The 20519-nt window shown below is 36.9% G+C and overlaps 1 protein-coding gene and 1 long non-coding RNA gene across 3 annotated transcripts in view; both read right to left on the bottom strand.

Moving 5' to 3' along the window:
• Positions 1 to 621: 621 nt before the first annotated feature.
• LOC139965743 (uncharacterized) lies at positions 622 to 2779 on the bottom strand. Its single transcript, XR_011792377.1, has 2 exons — positions 1182 to 2779; positions 622 to 743 (listed from the first exon to the last, which is right to left on the bottom strand). It is a non-coding gene; the product is annotated as an uncharacterized lncRNA (long non-coding RNA).
• Positions 2780 to 2785: 6 nt separating this feature from the next.
• The window catches only part of LOC139965738 (cyclin-dependent kinase 10-like), a 31267-nt gene continuing 13533 nt past the window's right edge, over positions 2786 to 20519 (bottom strand). For both annotated transcript variants that reach the window (XM_071968407.1, XM_071968405.1), the window contains exons 3-12: positions 13765 to 13837; positions 12491 to 12562; positions 11339 to 11441; positions 8163 to 8365; positions 6728 to 6857; positions 5983 to 6106; positions 5420 to 5559; positions 4894 to 4946; positions 3700 to 3808; positions 2786 to 3086 (exon numbers count right to left, since the gene is read on the bottom strand). In XM_071968407.1, coding sequence (XP_071824508.1) covers positions 3017 to 3086; positions 3700 to 3808; positions 4894 to 4946; positions 5420 to 5559; positions 5983 to 6106; positions 6728 to 6857; positions 8163 to 8365; positions 11339 to 11441; positions 12491 to 12562; positions 13765 to 13837 — 1077 coding nt within the window. In that variant the 3' untranslated portion in view covers positions 2786 to 3016. The remainder of the gene's footprint in view (positions 3087 to 3699; positions 3809 to 4893; positions 4947 to 5419; positions 5560 to 5982; positions 6107 to 6727; positions 6858 to 8162; positions 8366 to 11338; positions 11442 to 12490; positions 12563 to 13764; positions 13838 to 20519) is intronic.

A 20519-nucleotide genomic window follows, 5' to 3' on the forward strand; every position in this document is an offset into this window, starting at 1 on the left:
TGCATGCAGTTATGTATTCCTGTATTTATTCCTGTATGTATTCCTGGATTTATTCCTATGTGTTCCTTTATGAATATCTGTGCGTATCCCTGTACTTATTCCTGTATTTATATCTGCACTAATTCCTGTATGTATCCTTGTGCTAATTCCTGTATGTATACCATTACGTTATGTATACCATACTGTAAGTATTCCTGTATGTATAGGATGGGGTGGTCCAGATGTTCCCCTCTCATTCAAATTGGTTCATTTAATGTGTTCATCACCTCTGCACCTCCCCCCCCCCCCCCCCTCCCATCATCTCAGGAGCAAACTTCTTGAGACTATATGAAATAATTTTCACACATAATTGAAGCTTCCAATTTAATAATGAATCTCCTTAGGCATTGTTATTGGTACGCCTGTTACCCTATGACTCTTGTGGACATAAACATTTTATCCTGTGGTGCTGGAGCACTGTGCTATCCATATGTATTTTTTCCCTTTGCCACTCATACATTTTCCTCTATGCCATTGAGTGTATAATTTCCTCTGTATGCATGTTACCCTATGACTCTTGAGGACATATACATTTTATCCTGTGGTGCTGGAGCACTGTGCTATCCATATGTATTTTTTCCCTTTACCACTCATACATTTTCCTCTGTATGCCATTGAGTGTATAATGTCCTCTGTATGCTTATTACCCTATGACTCTTGTGGACATATACATTTTATCCTGTGGTGCTGGGGCACTGTGTTATCTGTATGTATTTTTCCCTATGCCACTCATACATTTTCCTATTTTTTATGCCATTGAGTGTATGTCCTCTGTATGCTTGTAACCCTATGACTCTTGTGGACATATGCATTTTATCCTGTGGTGCTGGGGCACTATGTTATCTGTATGTATTTTCCCTTTGCCACTCATACATTTTCCTATTATTTATGCCATTGAATGTATAATTTCCTCTGTATGCATGTTACCCTATGACTCTTTTGCACATATACATTTTATCCTGTGGTGCTGGGGCACTGTGTTATCCATATGTATTTTTCCTTATGCTACTCAAACATTTTTCTCTGTAAGCCATTGAGTGTATAATGTCCTCTGTATGCATGTTACCAAATGGCTCATGTGGACATATACATTTTATCCTGTGGTGCTGGGGCACTTTTATCCATGTATTTTTCCCTGCCACTCATATATTTTCCTCTGTATGCCATTGAGTGTATAATGTCCTCTGTAGGCATGTTACCCTATATCACCAGTGCATGTCCTCTGAATGCATCTTACCCTGATGTGCAATGTTATACCTATGTGCTCTTTATCTTTGGTGTCAGATATTAGCTATGTATTTTACAATCAGCAGTATTACCAAATATTTCCTCAGCCAAAGTTTCCAGGGACAATCCTTTACCTTACACCATACCTTGAATGTGTTCAATGATATTTCCCATTTACTGGACTGTAGTATGTGTGCAATATATTTGTCAGTTTGTTTGTGGGCAGATTTAAGTGAAAATCTTTCATCTTCTGATTAACTAACTTTCTAACTGACTAACTAACTTTCTGACTAACTAACTTTCACCCCACCTATTTAATGTATTTGTTTACTGCCAATTTTGAGGGCTCTTTGCCTTGTTGAGATGCTGAATGGTGTCACATTTAAACACTGAATCAACATTTGTCATCAGTGTATGAAAAAGAATAAGGTATCACAACTTTATGGATCATTTGTTGTTAATGATTCTTTTGTTTTAAACCCTTAATATTTGTCGACTACGTTTTTCCTATTTACAACTGAGTTTTGTTGACTGCTGTTGGATGCATCAGAGCTATTGCCCATGGTCAACCCTGGGTCAAAGGTCATGTGCTTTCTGACATCAGAGAGCAGTGTCTCCCAAATTTCCCTTAAAATAAATCAGGAGACTAATTAAATTATCAATCCCAAACTATATGAATTTGTTAGCAAATCGTGTAATATCAATGTCAACATTTTTTGTCTCTTTTTTTTCTGCTCCAAATTCATGTCTGTTTTTCATAAATTTAACTTAAAACACATATTTTCTTGAATTTGTTATTGTGTGTAACCCACATACAAAACATTTAGTTTTTTCAATTCTGTGGAAATTGTTTTTTTTTGCCATCATGTTTGCTGTGTGCTATGTTTTGAACCTTGACTGAAAATGATTTTTCTATTAATTGAGAAAAATGATGACATTGAGAGCAAATGATTTTCTTGTTCTTTGGATTTTAACTTATAAAATATGCAACAAAACAGACTCATTAGAAGAACGAACAAAAAAAAAAATAGAAATTAAACAATGAAAATGTCACTTTGTAGTTTCTTCTCTTTCTTTGCTTCATCGTCTTCAAGGGCGACTATGAACAATGTCTGACATATATTATATTCTTGATAACAATTTACATCACATTACAAACATACATATGTCCAGCCAGTTCCAACCTACCAGTGCCCTCCAACATGCAAGAAAATGGAGACATTCATTTCAATTGATACAAAATCAGCAATTGGAACATTTTGGGCTTACCCTCATTGACATAAATGTAACTACCCTTCTCCAGGCTGCTGCAATAACTTGTCTCCCCTTCTTCAGATGGGATACGGTACCCCTATATACAACATACAAGTCACTGCATTGACCTGACGCAGGAAAACTGCTGGTTATGACACAATGTTATAAATGGAGCAAAAACTGGTTCTGACCTCTGTCTACAGTCGAGAAGTGAACGCATGAATGGACTTTATGTTGAAATTTCATTCCGTGCAACTATGCCGACTAAACCAAACTTCAAATAATCCTAATTTATTTGGGAACTAGAATGAGATGGACCTGTGGCCTGCTTTGACCCAAGCTGCCTCTAATTCCATTAATTTTGTTTGGTTCCCCAGATCTCTGCCTGTTATACTGGTATTCTCTGTGTCAAGAGTTCTTTCTGTCTCTGGCGTCCTTTATTCCAGGCAATCCAGAGACTCCCAGAGCTACGGATCTTTAGGCCAATGTCTTCCCATTACCTCTTTTCTTTCTTTGTATCTGTTCCAAAACTCTGGCCAAAGTCTTCTCTCTGATATAAAGATGATCTGCATAACCAAAGAAAAAAAAATCCAACAAATGAAAATAAGGTTCATGACCTGGTGATATTTGAAGGACGGTAAAAGGGGAAGGGTAGGGATAGCGATGGGGTAGGGATACAGAGGGGAGGGTAGAGGGGGAGGGTAGAGGGGGAGGGTAGAAAGGGAGGCTAGAGAGGTAGGGGAGGGAAGAGGGGGAGGGTAGAGAGGGGGAGGGTAGAGAGGGGGAGGGTAGAGAGGGGGAGGGTAGAGAGGGGGAGGGTAGAGAGGGGGAGTGGTAGAGAGGGGAGGGTAGAGGGGACAGTAGAGGGGGAGTGTAGAGAGGGAGGGTAGAGAAGGGGAGAGTGGGAGGGTAGAGAGTGGGAGGGTAGAGAGGGGGACGGGTAGAGAGGGGGAGTGGTAGAGAGGGGAGGGTAGAGGGGGACAGTAGAGGGGGAGTGTAGAGAGGGAGGGTAGAGAGGGGGAGAGTGGGAGGGGTGGAGAGGGGTTGATCAGTATAACCAAATAACCCCACCAAAACAAACTAAGGATCACTTCATTACTGATATAATTCATATAAATCCCTACAACACATTGTGCATTCTATGTGGTCATTGCTAAATCTATGACTGTCTGGACTTACCTGTCTTGATCTCGGGGTCGTTCTCTCTCATCCTGCTTCCCAGGAGCAGCTGTTCTCTTCCTCTTGTTCCGGTGTTGCGGGAATGACGGCATTAACTCTGGCTCGCACGCTTCAAGTAAGAAAAGGAAACAGAAATTATTTTGTTTTCTGACAGAATTTAACAACTCAAATAGTGTTAGACACTAAAGTGTCTCAAAGCATGTTTTAAGAAATCATTTGTATATGGATGTTCATGAAAAGAGTAACATGTAAAATGTTCACTGTATTCAGAACTGCTCAAAATTCTTAATTTACCTGATTCCAGAAAACTAAATAATACGTCTCCCAAAAAGCATGTTATGTTCATTTGCTTTCCAAATGGCATTTCTTACATAATATCAAAGTAAAACATTGCATACAGTATAATAATCATTGGTATCATTCAAGCAGCTGTAGACTCTGTAAACATACATGCTATAAGCTTTGACCTATCTGACCGTTGTAGCATTTTCTAGCATATTCAAGATATGTGAAGGCTGTTCAGTACATTATTGCATGACAAACCTTTCAATCGTAGAAATGGTAATTTTTCCAAACGTTTTTTTATCTTCCAAAAGTTTGTATAAACACTGTACACTCTTTTCAATGCACATTATCATCAAGATGGCTAGAAATTTACCAGTTGTCTTTACTAGTTCAATGCACTGACATTGTTATTGTGAGTTAATGGACGTCTAATATTAAGTTTATCAAATTCAGTAATCAAGTTTAATGGAAGGTAAACATCATCAGCTGACGATCGTTAAATGACAGGGTACCATTAAGTATTTAAGAACGTCATGCAGGATTTGATAAAACTGTCTGTGATTTTTCTACCAGATTTCCACAATTGTATAATGTAGAGTGCATTTAAAACTACTTTTAGTAAGAAGGATTTCATTTGCAGCTAGCCCTCTTTTTGTAGGTTTTTGTATTGATAATGTTATGTACTATTAAAACTCAAGATAAGAAAATAATAAATTGATAGGCAATGATTGAGTTGTATTGTAATACTAAAGAACTCACAAAATTATCATGTCTATTTGAAATGAGTCAATAAAAGAGATGGAAAAAAAAAATATAAAAAAATAATGTAGAGTGCAACGAGCCATTTCAACATTACAAAACAACAAACTGTCGACGTTCCAACAGGGATTTAGTAATACTCAGACTCACGTAATGGTTGTTCATTGAAGTAAACACTCTCGAGGCATTCTTCAGCAGTAGCTCTGGGAGACAGTAAGGTGAAAAAAAAAGATATTTAGAAATGAATATTCATGAGTGGGCAGTTACATTCTTCCTGCCGATAAACACGTTGGCGATGAACACAAAACATTGATACCACATTGGACAGACCATTTGGTCTATCTATAAAAATGGCCATTTTATTGGAAAATTTTGTAATTTTTGGTTGCATATATTAATATGGACAGTGCATAGGTGATAAGAGATGCCAATAATGCATTATTTTACAGGGCTTCAATTATAACTACGAGGAAATGAACCGAGCTAGGTAACAAGAGAATCGCTTGTAACAATTGTAGTCATAAAAGGTCTTTGGTCATGGCTATTCTCCAGATGATTGCCTGTTTTTTTTTGTAATGTTCCAGCAAATATGACTTCTTCAAAGACCAAAATTTCCCACTTAATATGCAAAGTTAAATTAGGATATTTAAATAATGAGTTTAACCACATTTTTTACCTCTTTTTTGGGTCGTACATGAAAAGGTAATTAAGGAGCTTTTGTCCTGAGGGCAGTAACCATGGAAACTGTGCCTTGAGGTTGTTGTAAGGTTGTACTTTAAGGGTGTAATTCTTCAGTATTGGGAGATCGGAAAAACCCTGATGCAAAAATAGCAAAAAGAGAAAAGTCAAATACAATGTTGAACATTTTCTGTATCAAAATAAATAATCAGTTATTCAATTTGTTGTGAACGGGCTAATTACTTAATGCAGAAACAACAACATTGGAAGAATAATACAAAACACAAACAATGTACAATGTTCCACACACATTGGCTTATTTTGGACTTGAATAAAGTCTCTGTTGTTAATTTATCTGTCCAGCAGATGATAATACCTCCAAAAATGAGGAAACTTTCCACTAAGAATGGATTGGCTTTGAGGCTTCAGCTCCTCTATAATGTCTTCCATTTAAACCTGTTAGAGTTTTCCATCACACCAGAAAGTAGAAACAGATTTAAGTAAGAGAGAAATAGAATATCATATTTTGCAATTTGCTGTACAGCTTATTTCATTACATACCGGCCAGATGCTATCATTGGGTGTACCCAAGAGGTCAACAATTAACGTAATTTGATGTAATTCCGACGTCCCAGGCAGGAGTGGTTTGTGTGCTAAGAGTTCCCCTACAATGCAACCGGCAGCCCTGAAGAAAAATAGGAATCACCATTTATAATTAATGCAAAGAATACTAACTTTAAGACTAAAAGTAATTCGTTTTTGATAGAAGCAATTGATCCTTTCAGTATTAGATGGAGGCATGGGGGGGGGGGGGGCAGGAATGGAAAGTTTTTACCTACATGTGAAGTAGGAGTCGATTACCTACAGCCCTGTGAGGTGCAACTCAGTATATATATCAGATTTACACACTGTTAGTTCTTGCAACAGTAATGACCACAGGAACAGTGTGGTAAGCTTGTACTAGGAAACTGATTTCCACACTAAAAGTACAGAATTGTCAAAAGCTCATCGTTTATGAATAATACAAACTTTTCTCGTAGATTCTGTGTCACAAAAACTCCAAAACAAATTTTCTTGCTCCTTTACAAAACAATGGGTAACATTTGCATAACTTAATGCTAGAAAAAAAAACTGTTTGCCTTAAAAGTGCCAAACACAAGTTCACCCTCAAGTGCCAACCAGTAAGTCTCCAAGGCAACAGGACTAGAGTTGATTTACTTGTCCCAAGCAGCAGTGAACCAAACTTCAAAACAGAGTCTCACGATGTTGCGTAGCCTAACATGCTGTTGCTTAATGGTAAACTTACCACATGTCTATAGCAGTTGTGTGCTCAGATGACTCAAACAATAACTCAGGAGCTCTGTACCAAAGGGTCACGACCTTTGGGGTCATTGAGTAGGACGGAAGACCAAAGTTTCTTGCCAATCCAAAGTCAGCTGATAAGAAAAATAAATACAAAGTGGACACTCACAGCAGAAAGAAGAAAGAAACATGTTAACATGTTGACATTCGTCTCGCAAGAACAAACGGATTAAAAGTGGACATTCGTCTCGAAGAGATGAGAACAGACACTTTAACAGTGAAAATTCAACAAAGAACAGACACATTACAGATGGACAGTCATTTGGCAAAGAACAGACACGTTAAAGTCACCTGGTAAATAACAGACATATTGAAGGTGAACATTAACTGAGAAATCCTTGCTTGCCATCAACAAACTCCACATCCATTTCTCTTATACTAAATATGTCTAATACAATGTTTACAAAGTCAGAAATGATAGCCTATGCACTTTAAGATTTCTACATCATAGGCCCTATTCACAAATGATAGCCATGCACTTTAAGATTTCTACATCATAGGCCCTATTCACAAATGATAGCCATGCACTTTAAGATTTCTACATCATAGGCCCTAAGTCACAAATGATAGCCTATGCACTTTAAGATTTCTACATCATAGGCCCTATTCACAAATGATAGCCATGCACTTTAAGATTTCTACATCATAGGCCCTATTCACAAATGATAGCCATGCACTTTAAGATTTCTACATCATAGGCCCTACTTAACCTTTTCAAAAGACCTCCCACTCCCTCTGTCACATTCCCATCAAACACCTTCTCAACAATAACACTGACTTCTTTCCTTATGAAAGCTCTGACAATAGCTCATTGTGTTTTTGTCTCTTGAAGAGAAAATGACCGTCAATGAAAGTTGATTGCCAAATACCATGTAGATATATTAGGTGCATAATTTACATTGCCTCTCTTCACCCAAGTGTATTAATGAGGACACCGAGAGGTAACTTTTAAATATAGTTGCTTGTTCTGGTTTGTGGCTGCACCCAATGGGAAGTCCCCCGGGGGGTGGGGCTCTCTTGTGCACAAGAGAGCCCCAGGAGCTACCGTTAAATTGTGGACATTTGAGCCTCCGGGTGCGACAAATTACCACTGATGAGAGGTTAACTGTTGTAAAGCTATGTGAGTAGGCCTGCCTTGATTACAAAGACCTAAACCCTGCTGATCTGGTGCATACATATGATTGCAACCCTGGGAGAATTCATTTACATTGACTTAATACTAAATATCATATAATTACCACAATTTTTGTATTATTGAATAAACAGACTTTGCCAACAAATGAAGCAGAGTGGGTTGTTATCTTGTTCTTAAAAGCCATTGAGTCAATTGTACCAGCATAATGCTGATACTCTCGATAACGCGCAGAGATCTAAATTACCAATTTTGAGACAACCTTTGTCAGTTAGCAGCAGATTGGAGACTTTGAGATCTCGATGAATGACAAAGTTGTCGTGGAGGTACCTCAATCCATTTAACATCTGAAGGGTCAAACATTTGACCTGAGCTTCAGAGAATGGAGCTGGCATGTTGTCGAGGAGGCTTGCCAGATCTTGCTCACAGTATTTCATCACCAAGAAAATGCTTGAAAAGAAAAATAAATTATCAACATTTGATTTGATTTAAGTATACTGCATGCAAATGAATTGGAAACTGGGACATCAAAACAGTCACAGATAGAAATGTACGTATCCTCGACAAAACAGGATTCTCAACGGTCATCTGATGGTGCGAGATGACCAAATTTCCGTTTGGGAAAACCAAAATCATCTTTGAAGGTTGTTATGCGGAAGACTAGTTAACTACGTCAAATTCAGAATTTGCTTTGTAATTGAATACCCCCAAATAAGTCAATTTTTGAAATTAGTATCATCCTCCATCACTATAGAGATATATCAATATTACATATAGAAAACCAAAGATATTGGTACAGTAGATCTGACCTATGATCAACCCAAAGAGAGTTTTACTGGCCCAGAGGTAATGTTCTATTCACCAAACCTACACAAAGCACTCCTCCAGTGTACATATTGTTCATTCTTTACTATTTTTGACACCTTTTTGGGACATTCAAATTTGCTGTTTCGAACAACCATAAAGAAAGACCTGTTAGTTGGAAGGAGGGGCGGAAAACATCCTTAAAAATTCACTTTGCCCGACTTTCAACGGAATTTTCCTTTCACTCTAGTCTCCACTACTTAAGAACTGAGCAATTGGGAGAGCGTTGGTAAACTTATTTACACAGTACTAGATTGAGAATACTTTGATGTATATATATCACAGGTGGGCAAGGTGGGACCCTCCCACAATTTTATGTGGGGGGGGTGGGGGAGGGGGCTTTCAAAATCCTATTAATGCAGCATACAAAACCTTATGATACCACAGCACCATTTTCTTTTCGACCATCAATCTACTGAAACCTTGGATTTCATTTGAACGAAAGGAAACCATGAAATATGCACCTACTTTATGGGGATATTTTGTATATATTAAGCTGACTTGTGATAGGATATTCCAACATGACAGATAGACAATGTAAGAGTAGGATTTTGTTTTCTATATAGAGTAAAACCAATTTGTTCATGCTGACAATCAGAGATAGGCCTAATGTTAAACCAGATTTCTCTGAAGAGACACTGTAGGCCAGGGTTGTCCAACCTACCGCCCGCGGGCCGCAGGGTTGCTTCCTGCCCGCCAGAGATGCTTGTACGGTGCGAAATTTTAGTGAGCAGATTTATTGATAACAATTTGAAGCTATATAATCAATCATTCGAACCTTCTGGGTCCAAAAAACTGCATACAGGTCAGTTTGTGTGACACTCTCAGCGGACGGGGGGGGGGGGGGGCGGCTGGACTTTATTCATCTGTTTTATCAGGAAGGAAAATAAATCTGTGCGCTCCGTGCGCAGTGCTCACATTTTGTTGCTTTGGGCTTCGGGCAAAAAATCGAGTATAGGGTTCATGCGGCCCCTCCTTCATCATAATCATTCCATGTGGTCCTCCTCTGCAAAAGGTTGGACAACCCTGCTGTAGGCATAGGCAGTTATTAATGCGGGAAAAAAAAACTTGCCTGCATATTTAATAAATAAATAAGTCTTGTGTAATCAAGATCTTGTAAATTAGTACCAATCCATATAAACAGAGAGTATACACCAGGGCAAATGTTTAATATGCTATTTCAGAGTTTTGAACTGCCCTATTTCTCCTGTGAAAAGCAGTGGGCACAAATAAAATGGATTTTCTCTATTGATAAATGGTGCATTGGGTAGCAGAATTCTCTCTAGCAGACCCTTGAACAAATCATATCGAAATTATGAGGGAAAACTGCACTTTGCTACCTATTAGTTCATCTCACTATGCTGTCGCTAGATATGTATTGTGCAATATTTTTTACTACAACTAATAAAACATATTAGTAGAATGTCACAGTTCAATAACTGAAGCCTAGTTCTTCGTCTAATCTCTCACTAACCAACTGAGAGACATCAGCTATCATTTCATCTGGTTATTTCCAGGTCTGTAATACCACTGCTTGAAATTTTGGACCACTTATTTTATTCATTAGTTCTTAAATACTAAACCATAAATAAAACATATCATATATTCTACCTCAGGAAGAATGATTTTTTTGAACTTGTGCCTTGGAAAGGTAGTTTTTAAAAAAAAAAATCCTTATAGATATATATATATATATATTTTTATATTAATATTCAAGCTGCGTCCATTTTATTTTTCGCATTCATATTTTAAGGGGTTTTGTCATTTTGTTACCTAAATTTACTTAAAAATCACTTTTTTTCTTTCTAGGAATTTCACTGTAAATCTATATTATTTTTAAAATTATTCCTTCATATTTTTTTTTATATTAATATTTAAGGTGTGTCAAGTTTATTCTTCATATTCATATTTTAAGGGTTTTGTCATTTTGTTGTCATTGTAAAGCGCTCTTGAACATGCTTAAGCATTTAAAAGAGCGCAATATAAATTTGGTAAATAATATTAATAATAATAAAAGCACTGGTAACTCGTGTATTTTATACACTGTAATGGTACCGCGATGTTAATTCCTATCAAATGAAATTTACGTTTCCAGCTTTGAATATCGAATGTACAAACTTAATTGATCATTAAACATCAGATAGTAAAAATGAATGGGTCAATAAAAAGCTCTATAATATTACTTTTCAAAGTAGCATTCAGCTATCTCGTTACGAGGTATCATGTATTACGATACAGAATATGATTTTCTCTTGAATTACAATTTAAAACTTGTGAACTTGTTTCTTTTCAAATATTTATGAGTGTTCTACATGACACAGTAGGATGTGAGTAGTACAGTTGATGTGAGGAGACAGGTAAGTGAGAAGCTAAATAACTGACAGATACAGTACTGTACTCAGTTCTCAGTATTAAATACTCTATTTCAGAAACCAAACGAATCCTTAACAAAATTTGATTGGTGAAACTTCCATCGTAAATAACCCCAGTGTATGTGTAATATTGTGTCTGATCAAAACCATTCTAATTTATTTTAAATGAAAAATAAAAGCACCAAACCTGTCCAGGTGTTGTCCCACGACGACTTCTGTTAGCTCCACGACGTTCTCATGCCTCAAGTTTATCAAGAGGTTGATTTCCCTCAGACCACTAATTGGTAAACCTTTGGGAGAAGATGAACAGAGGAGTAGATTAACAAGAAGACCTGGTTCAAAGAGAAAAAAACCTCAGCGCAGACCAGTCTTATGCAGGGGGCCAAAGCACAAACGGGGGAGATGGAGCAATCCATCAGTGCCCCTTCACTATTAAAATTGGAGTTATACAAATCTCTATTTCATAAATAACTAGCTCAATGGTTGTATGTATGCACCAATTAAGCTGAGAATAAGGCAACATAAAAATGGCTAGATATGCTACAATGGACAACAGAGGTACCTCATAAAAACTTTAAATAAAACACACTTTTCAGTACCTACAACGTAAAGTGCTACTAAACAAGCGATGTTTGTTCGGCTTAGCTTTCTAATCCCTTTGAGATGATTATATTTAGACCTTATATTATAGAAATAATTGTCAATGACTGGAATCTGTTCAAGAGAAATTTATGTAATTTATTTCATATACAAGTCACTGCTTGTGGCATTTTGTCTTTAAGCTTTCAATAATCTATCAAATCCACATTAAACCATCCATAATGCTGCTAACATTTATTTTAGCTGACGTTAATAGAGGCACTGTATAATATACATTTCCCTTCAGAGAAACAAATGAACCATTTCTCAATTTTTAATAGGTATGAGGGAAAAATCAGAAAAACATGACATATGGGGAGAGTGGGTTGTTCTGTGCTCCCTGCCAGTATGTTGAATTATTGAAATGCTTTCAATTTCAGATATGTACTGCTGTACGGTAAGCACAAGACACGGTCCAATACACAGCTTATAGGAATGCTATGTTGTAAGCAACATAATCCAAATAGCACTGTATGATAAGTACACATTGTCAAGATGAACAATATCAAAGCACTCTTATGAAAAGTTGTATGAATGTTTTGCCAAAAATGCAGCTTTAGGCAATTTTACATAAAACACTACTTTCACAGTAAGTTTTTCAAACGACAGAAATCTCCCGTAGAAGTGGAAACCTTCAACAACAAAATAACTAACGTAAATGTAAACAACAGAATGGATATTGATGCCAAAAATTCCTAACCATCTTTCTCTCTTTCCATCCTGACTTTCTTCAAAGCCACAATTTCCCCCGAGCTGGAATCTCTGGCTCTATCTGCAAAGAGGAAATTCGAAAGAAATATGTCCTTTTAGATTAGCTATTAACCTGGTGGTTTTTACTTGTCTGATCCAACACCTGATCTATTTTAAATGACTTGACTGTACCTGTACACATGAAGCACCAACCTAACCATCAGTTTAGTACAATAGGAGAGCATTCCTGAGATTTAAACATGGCTATAAACCCTAGCAACAATACTAAGCAGTGCATACACAGTTCTTCCTTCTTTTTTGGACTATAATCATAGTCATAGTCTATGATCTATGTCAAGACTCATATTCTGCCTTAAGTCACCCAATCAAAAATATGCTCAATATTTGGATTGCTCCCATTGGCTTAAAAGTGATGATGTCATCAGCTCCTCCATGCAGCTGGCGTAAAATGTCAATGTCCATCCGTTGGTTTCCAGATTCTAATAATTGAACCAACAAACGTTCCTTCAAGTAATGAATAATAGCGACAGAGCACCCTTCGATAACCTTCGACAAAAAAAAAAAAAAAGGCCTCAATAACTTTGTAATGTTTGTAACTTGTAAATTATAAAACTGACTGGTTTATATATTTACGAGTGACCCGCTTACCTGTCTCCCCACAACCTTAGCACCGCATTCTACTGTGTCTAGTATGCCCTGGTAATCTTTTAACACTGTGCACCCTCAATGACCCCCAGTGACCTCCTTCTTATTCTACCATTACCGGTAGAATGCGGTGCTAAGGTTGTGGGGAGACAGGTAAGCGGGGAGCGAAGTAAATCATGTTATATAAAAATATCATATAAATATAAAAATATAGAACTCATGTTTTCACACTGAGTATTATAATGCAACTGACCTAATATGTAATGGGCTAGATTAAAATAGTCCAGCCACTGTTTATTGATAAGCCTCAGATGCTTAAAGAGTCATTGTTCATAAACTATGAGTGGTATAGTAATACAGCATGCACTGAGGAAGTGTTACTTGAAGTCATCCACTCAAATGATACCCCTAGATCGCAAAATCGAATTTTGAAATAGCAAACGAAAAGTTCCACCTGTGCGTTCACCATGCTTTCAAGTGGTCAACATGGAGGAGACATATGCTTGGTGAAATATAATTTGATGGAGTCTGGAAATTTGACGGATTAGGACAAATCTTAGGCGCTGAGAGAGGCTTCCACCACGAAACGATACAAATACTAGAAACGGAGGCGCTTACATACGATGCCATACGTTCCCTCGCCAATTCTATTCAGCTTTTCAAAATCTGACACGCTCCGGCAGATTCCAAGCTGAAGGAGAAAAGCAAAAGAGAGTAGAATACTGAGGAATTGATGTAGTGAAAAAATAAGAATGGGAACGGAAAACAGAGGAGGAAAAAAGAGGAAAAAAGAAGTGCAAAACAAAGTGAGAGGAAAGGTTCTGATAAAAAATTAACAGAGAACACGAGAATACAAAAGGCTGCTTCCATACAGGAACATGACCTACCATTAAAAAAAAAAATCCATTCCTGACGTTCCTCTTCAAATTATTATTATTTTGATTATCTGTCCTAAGTATATAAATTCTTTTTAGTCAATAATCTACTTTTTCTTAATTTTGTTTAAACTATACACTCTGGCAATTATTACTATATTCTCTGGCAATTATTACAACAGAACATCATTACAAACAGGCAATGACAGGCTCAGTTGTATAAGATTCTGCACCTAGTAAAATGCTACCTGGCAATTATTACAGCAGTGCATCATTACAACCAGGCATTGACAGGCTCTGTTGTATAAGATTCTATACCAAGTAAAATGCTACCTGGCAATTATTACAGCAGAGCATCAAGGATGTTTTTCGTATATACTGTAGTGTTAGTTACCCTGTAAATTCACAGCCACAGGAAAAAAAAAAGCAAAAATATGAACAACCACAGTGACTGGACTATAAAGTCTAATACATGGGCCATAAGGTCACTTCTTCAGATGCAAAACAAATTCTCCATGGGTCTCAGATAACATGTTTACAACTCATGACAAATTAATCAAGGACAAACTGGTGGTGAATGTCATCATCCTAGGTTGCTCTCTGGTTTATGAAGTTAAAGGAACATACAGTAGTTTGGTTGAGTTATTAGAATTAATGAATGGATTAACATTAACATTCAGTCCTGAACTGAGGAGCTGAAAAAATCATTTCTGGAGCCTTAAAGGAGGTACATTCCAGAGTTTTAATGTATTTCAAGGTGAATATCTTGAAAAACCTCAGCACATTACTAACACCCAAATGTTCTTTTCTTATGGTGGACCATACAGTAACATATGTGGACTAAAATACTGACTAAAGTCTTCCTTTAATGTCACAGAAATTCAGACTTTAACCAACAGGTGGAAAAATCTATCAACTTGTTGTTTATTACACATCAATTCATATTAAAAAATTTAAAGAAATTAAATAAATGAAGATAGACACACCTGTGATCAGCAGGGTTGGCCGGTTTTTACCGGTAAAAACCAGGTTTTTACCGGGAGGTTTTTCCCACCTATAAGTGGGAAAAACTGGGAAAAACCTCAAATTATATAGAATTCCTAAAAATTCATGTGGAACTTGTGGAGGGGCATAGAAACTACAAGAAAATGGCATCTTATGGTAGGGGGTTGGGTTACATCCAAAGAACAGCCATGATCTATAACTTTGTGAGTTTACCGATTAGACTATTATAAATAATTCAAATAAATAGTAGTCCGCTCAGATCCAGATGATGATTCACATCCAAGAACGATCACTTCATGTCTGCGATAAATTGTACTCTGTTCACACTTCGCACTAGGCACTGTACTATGCTTATATTGCTTATAGGCACTGTACTATGTGACTGTTGTGACATCAACTAATTTGAGAATAAGTAACATCTGGAACAGTAACTTGTGTTGTTGATACTCTTACCTCTTCAGTTAGCCTATACACAGGAAGTGCCCAGTATCACCTCACCTGTCCACCTCAAAAGTGTTTAATCACTCATGCATGAAGTTGTATAATAATTGGACCATGTTTGCATCAAGGTAAACATTTGGGTTGTGTGAATGGCTCGATAGGGCCATTGTGCGTTTAATACTTTAATTGGGCCCATGTGCCTTACATAGTTTCAAAGCAGTTTCTATTGAGCCCCCTGGATTGAAGTTCACCTCAATAGACTGTTGCCTACTGTATTAATTGAATTAGGTTGTGATAAAATAGCTCAAAATGAAGCTAAGAAACTCCCATATTCAATAACATATGCCTGTCATGAAACAATATCGTGCCTACTGATGACCTTGCATATTACGGACAAGTAATAATAGTTTTCGAGACGGAGGCGGTTTTTACCGGTATTTACCAGTTTTTCCCGGGAAAATGCCAACCCTGGACTCACTGATCAGTCGTTCTAAAGGTTAAGTTACAACTTACAACAATTCCCGCCCCCCCCCAACACATAGCTTGACCTTCGACCTAATGCAATCTACTCAGTTCCCTACTGTATATACATATTAAACCACTCAGCATTTCAATAACAATGCAGCTAGATTGATATATTCCACAAAAGGAATGTTAACCCTTACATGGGTGACATGGTTATCTGGTACAGACTTAATATGTCAACTGCAAACAATCAATAAAGAAAATATGATTTTTAAGGGTATTAAACATGATGAGGAGATATGCACCATGCATGAGAATTACAACAGGCTAAGAGATAAAAAAAACTCCATTCATTGTCTAGTCGATTTTAAAAGTTTAAAATATCTGTCTGTAATGGGACAATCTCTATCGCAAAACTATTATCAATAAATAAATCTGATAAGGGATATAATTAAATCATTCCTCATTTTTGACTTACCTTTTGTATAAGTAATTGTCATACTGAAGTTGTTTTCAAGAGTGAAACAAACAATACATGCATGATCCTGACTTCTCACCCAGGTTTCAGGTTTCAAAATTAGCAAAGAATATCACCTTTGCCGATAGTGCACAAAATTGTGGAGGCTTTAATGAGGTTACACAATGAGGAAAAACTAACTGTTACAGTTTGGCTGGACAAGGTGCCCTCTGAAGGAAAACTTCCTGTCGGCCACAAGAATGTTTTCAAAACTCTATTATTGTGCCGTACCAGAACCATGTGATATTGAAGCAACGCTTTATTTTGATATGCAGCCATGAATCAACTAAAGCGATGAATTTATTTAAATTATGACTAAAATGTAAATCATGATATAGGGCCTATGCTTTGACTGTACTTCGGGGGAACTTGTATAGAGTGCCTACTGTACTTGTGATACTTGTGAAACATCTTTTATTTCCCATATAATGTGTTCTTTCCATTTCTGTCGTGCAAGGGTTTACAGACCTGTTGCACATCTGTACATATTACAGACAGGGTTCACAGGTTTCCTCCAAGGTGGAACAAAAAATGCAGGGGAAAAAAAACATGGAAGACAGTGATGTCTTTGTGTTCCACAGAAATTGCTGTCATCCAGTAACTCTTTTTCAACCACAAATTTCTGACATTTGTGATATAATCCTTGCCTACAAAATACTAAGACTTTACCATCGAAACTTCCCTTAAGCCAAACCCTGTGAGAAGAACCCAGTCCAGATTGATTCAAGAACCAAACTAAACTTCATATGCCCCTCCCCCCCCCCCCCCCCCACTTCTTTAAGAAACTAAGCCTAATTTCTGTTTGACCGATGAGGACCAAAGTTTCAACAAACCCTATGTTGAATAAAAATGCCTTTTTCCTTTCATAAAAGTCAAATATACGATGACAGGAATTTCCTATCAAATGTGTGCAGGGTTCACTCACACGTACAGTGCATAAATATCAGATACTGTAGTGGCATTGCATTGAGTTGTGAAGGCACAATATGAATGTGTCTGTTATCCAGTGAGGGGTAGCTTAGAGGGTGAAAACTTCCACAAGGTCTTAGAGACCACATTAACTTGAAGCTTGAGTATGTAAGTCAATGGGAAACAGATATGGATGTACATGAGCTACTTAGCAAAAAGGATTGTCAATGATAAACTGACAGATAGAGACGCAAAATCACACAATGTAATATATTGCAATGAGGTTTAGGTGACGAACATTTATTAATTTTGAGGGAATCTGGTTTGTGATGATTTCAATCGTGAGATATCATGCTTCCTTGGTGTCCACTTTTTGATGTCTGTTGACCTAAGATGACCTTTAACCTCATTTGAATACAAGATTGTTCATTTAGTGAATACATGGGACATCCATGTATTAAATTTTCCTTCTTGTGATATCAGGTTTACAAGGTTTAACTTGTGCAAGTTGTACTGACCATTCACCTGCACCAAGAAAGCACTAGAGGGCACAAACAAGTAAATATCCGGGAAATCTACATAAAATAGTGTCAGATCTAACCATGATTCTCTTCTGGATATATCAACAGGGTTCGTACACATTTTTCACAACCAAATTCAAGCACTTTTCAATCACTTTTCAAGCACCAAATTTATGTATTCAAGCACATGCTTATCATTAACAATAGACATTCTGTGAGACAGAGGCATAGAACACACAAAGCTGAACAAAGTAATAAAGTACAAATTCTTTAACACCCTGATAAAAAATAAAAAATACATACTGTACAATGAATGGAACAAATCTTTAAAGGTATACTGACAGATACAGGTTATTCCCAGTATCAGTAAAAAGAGCATTCAATTTTTAGTATGTCAGTCTTTGAATTTTGAAAATAGCTATAAATTATTCCAATAAAGATCCACAAAGGATAAAAATGCTAAGTAGAGCTTACTAAAGAGAAATAGAAACTGCATGTACATGGTTATTTTAAGTATCCAAATACTATACAAAGAGATTGAGTTCACCGAAACACCCACTTTTCCCTTACACCTGAGGAAAACCGTCTTTTATAAATTATAGTACCATACAGTACTTTACATTTGATACAAAAGTTACTTATAAAACAGCTTTGTATTTGTCGCAATAGGTTAAGTTTTAACCGCGCAGCACAGTACCATGATTTGCATATTACACCAAAATTTACACTCGGCGCCCAGATGGCGGGAAAATGTACCATCATGTTCAATGTGTTGTTTCATTCCCATTGTGCGATGAACTTGGGCAAGTTCGAATGTCGTTGACCTACTTATGTTCCGTGACCAATGTCAATGTGAATTATGTGTGTAAAACCTCGGGTTTTTCCACGTGTTATATATATAAAAGTTTTACGTAAGCGGAGCGAAATTTCGGGGCGGCTCGTTGATTGTGAGGAAGCACTTATCTAAACGTCAATATTTGTGAAAAATATGTTTTTCTTCAGAAAATATTTTTGACTAGTAATTGGAATCTCAATGTATTAAGAAGTACTGGGGTAAACCTTATCATTGCATTTTGGGGGAAGTCAGATCTTCAAGTGCAAAATATTGGTTTTTCATTTAAGGTTATCGTGGTTTTCTTGCGAGGTGTATACGGCGTAACTTTCGATGTAGGCTAAGAGGTAGGATCGGCCAAGACCTACCTAGTTCTCATGAATTGTTACCTACATTCAATATAATGCCTAACGGAAGCAACTCGTATAAATAGTAAAAGACTGGGGCACATTGTCGTAATTAATATAGTTTCCTTGCTAAAGTTTTTGCACTGATTGTATCGATCGTGTGTGCTCCTAATTGCGCTGTTTTCTTTGTTACTTTTAGTCTTTTCGGCTTAAGTATGCTAACTCTGTGGTTGAACATTTTGGAAAGTTATTAATTGGGCTTGGTGCGATACTGAGTTTACCGACTCTTTTCTTCATCACAGTTTATTCTAACCCATAGAAGCTCTGCTATGTAAAGCGGCAGCGAACACCTTACGTTTACAGATTATACGAGATTGTACGTCTTTTCGCGCGTATAATCCCTATTCAGGGGCACTAGAGCGAAGCCCTAAGCCGCGTAGACACGGCGTAGACACCTCTAGACACCGCGTAGAAAGTTGCGTACAGAAACGTATAACAAAGTATAATCGCGTAGATAAACGTAGAGTATACTTCTACGCGGAGTTATACGTGAGCGGTTCTGTAGGTGATGTCCACAGATAATTATAAGCCGCTGCGGAAACTGTTAAATTCAGCGTGTTCAAGATCACGCAACCTCTAATGCAATGTGTACGCTGGGTATATAAAGACATGATATTATAGAGCCACAGATGCATTATGCACAATATGCGCTAATTGCAAGCGCTGTCACAACTCTTGTATCACTATCTGTGACTATTCAAAGTACGTTTAAACCTAGAATTTTGTGACCAAATGTTTCGTAATTTTTAGACAACTAAGACATTCTTTTAAATTTGTTTTGGTCACAATTTGACTATTCTACGGTAATTATTGTGTAACAATTACATACTAAATATGATTTGCATTAAGCATGTTAAATTTCAAGCACTTTTCAATGACATTTTCCAAAAACATAAGAATTCAAGTACTTTCAAGGCCTTGAAAACTGACCAATCAAATTCAAGCATTTTCAAGGTTTTCAAGCACCCAAACGAACCCTGTATCAAGTTTACAAGCAGGCTACTCATACACTAAAATAACTGAAATAAGATTATCATTATCATCAAACTAAGAAATGAAGAGTTCATTGTAACAAATTGATATATGTTACTTCTAGATACTGTACATTCTCAAATGTCACCACTCAGTTTTATGATTTAAGCAAAAATTTCAGACTTCCAAAAGTGCTGAATTGAAGTCTACAGTGGGCAAAAGTTTTCAAAGTCTTTGCCTCTGAATAATGGTGACTCATGCTCAAATTTTAACATTAATAAATATCATTTTTCTTCCAAGCAGTTTTTTTGTCACTGAGAGTACATTTAACTGTTTTCATTTAACACAACTTACTGTCTAAGAATAAATTATAGGTTAAGAAGCTAAAGGGAAGTACTATGGAAAAAATCTAGCAAGTTCTGCATGCTT

Source organism: Apostichopus japonicus, chromosome 3, assembly GCF_037975245.1.
Source record: "Apostichopus japonicus isolate 1M-3 chromosome 3, ASM3797524v1, whole genome shotgun sequence".
Taxonomy (NCBI): Eukaryota; Metazoa; Echinodermata; class Holothuroidea; order Aspidochirotida; family Stichopodidae; genus Apostichopus; species Apostichopus japonicus.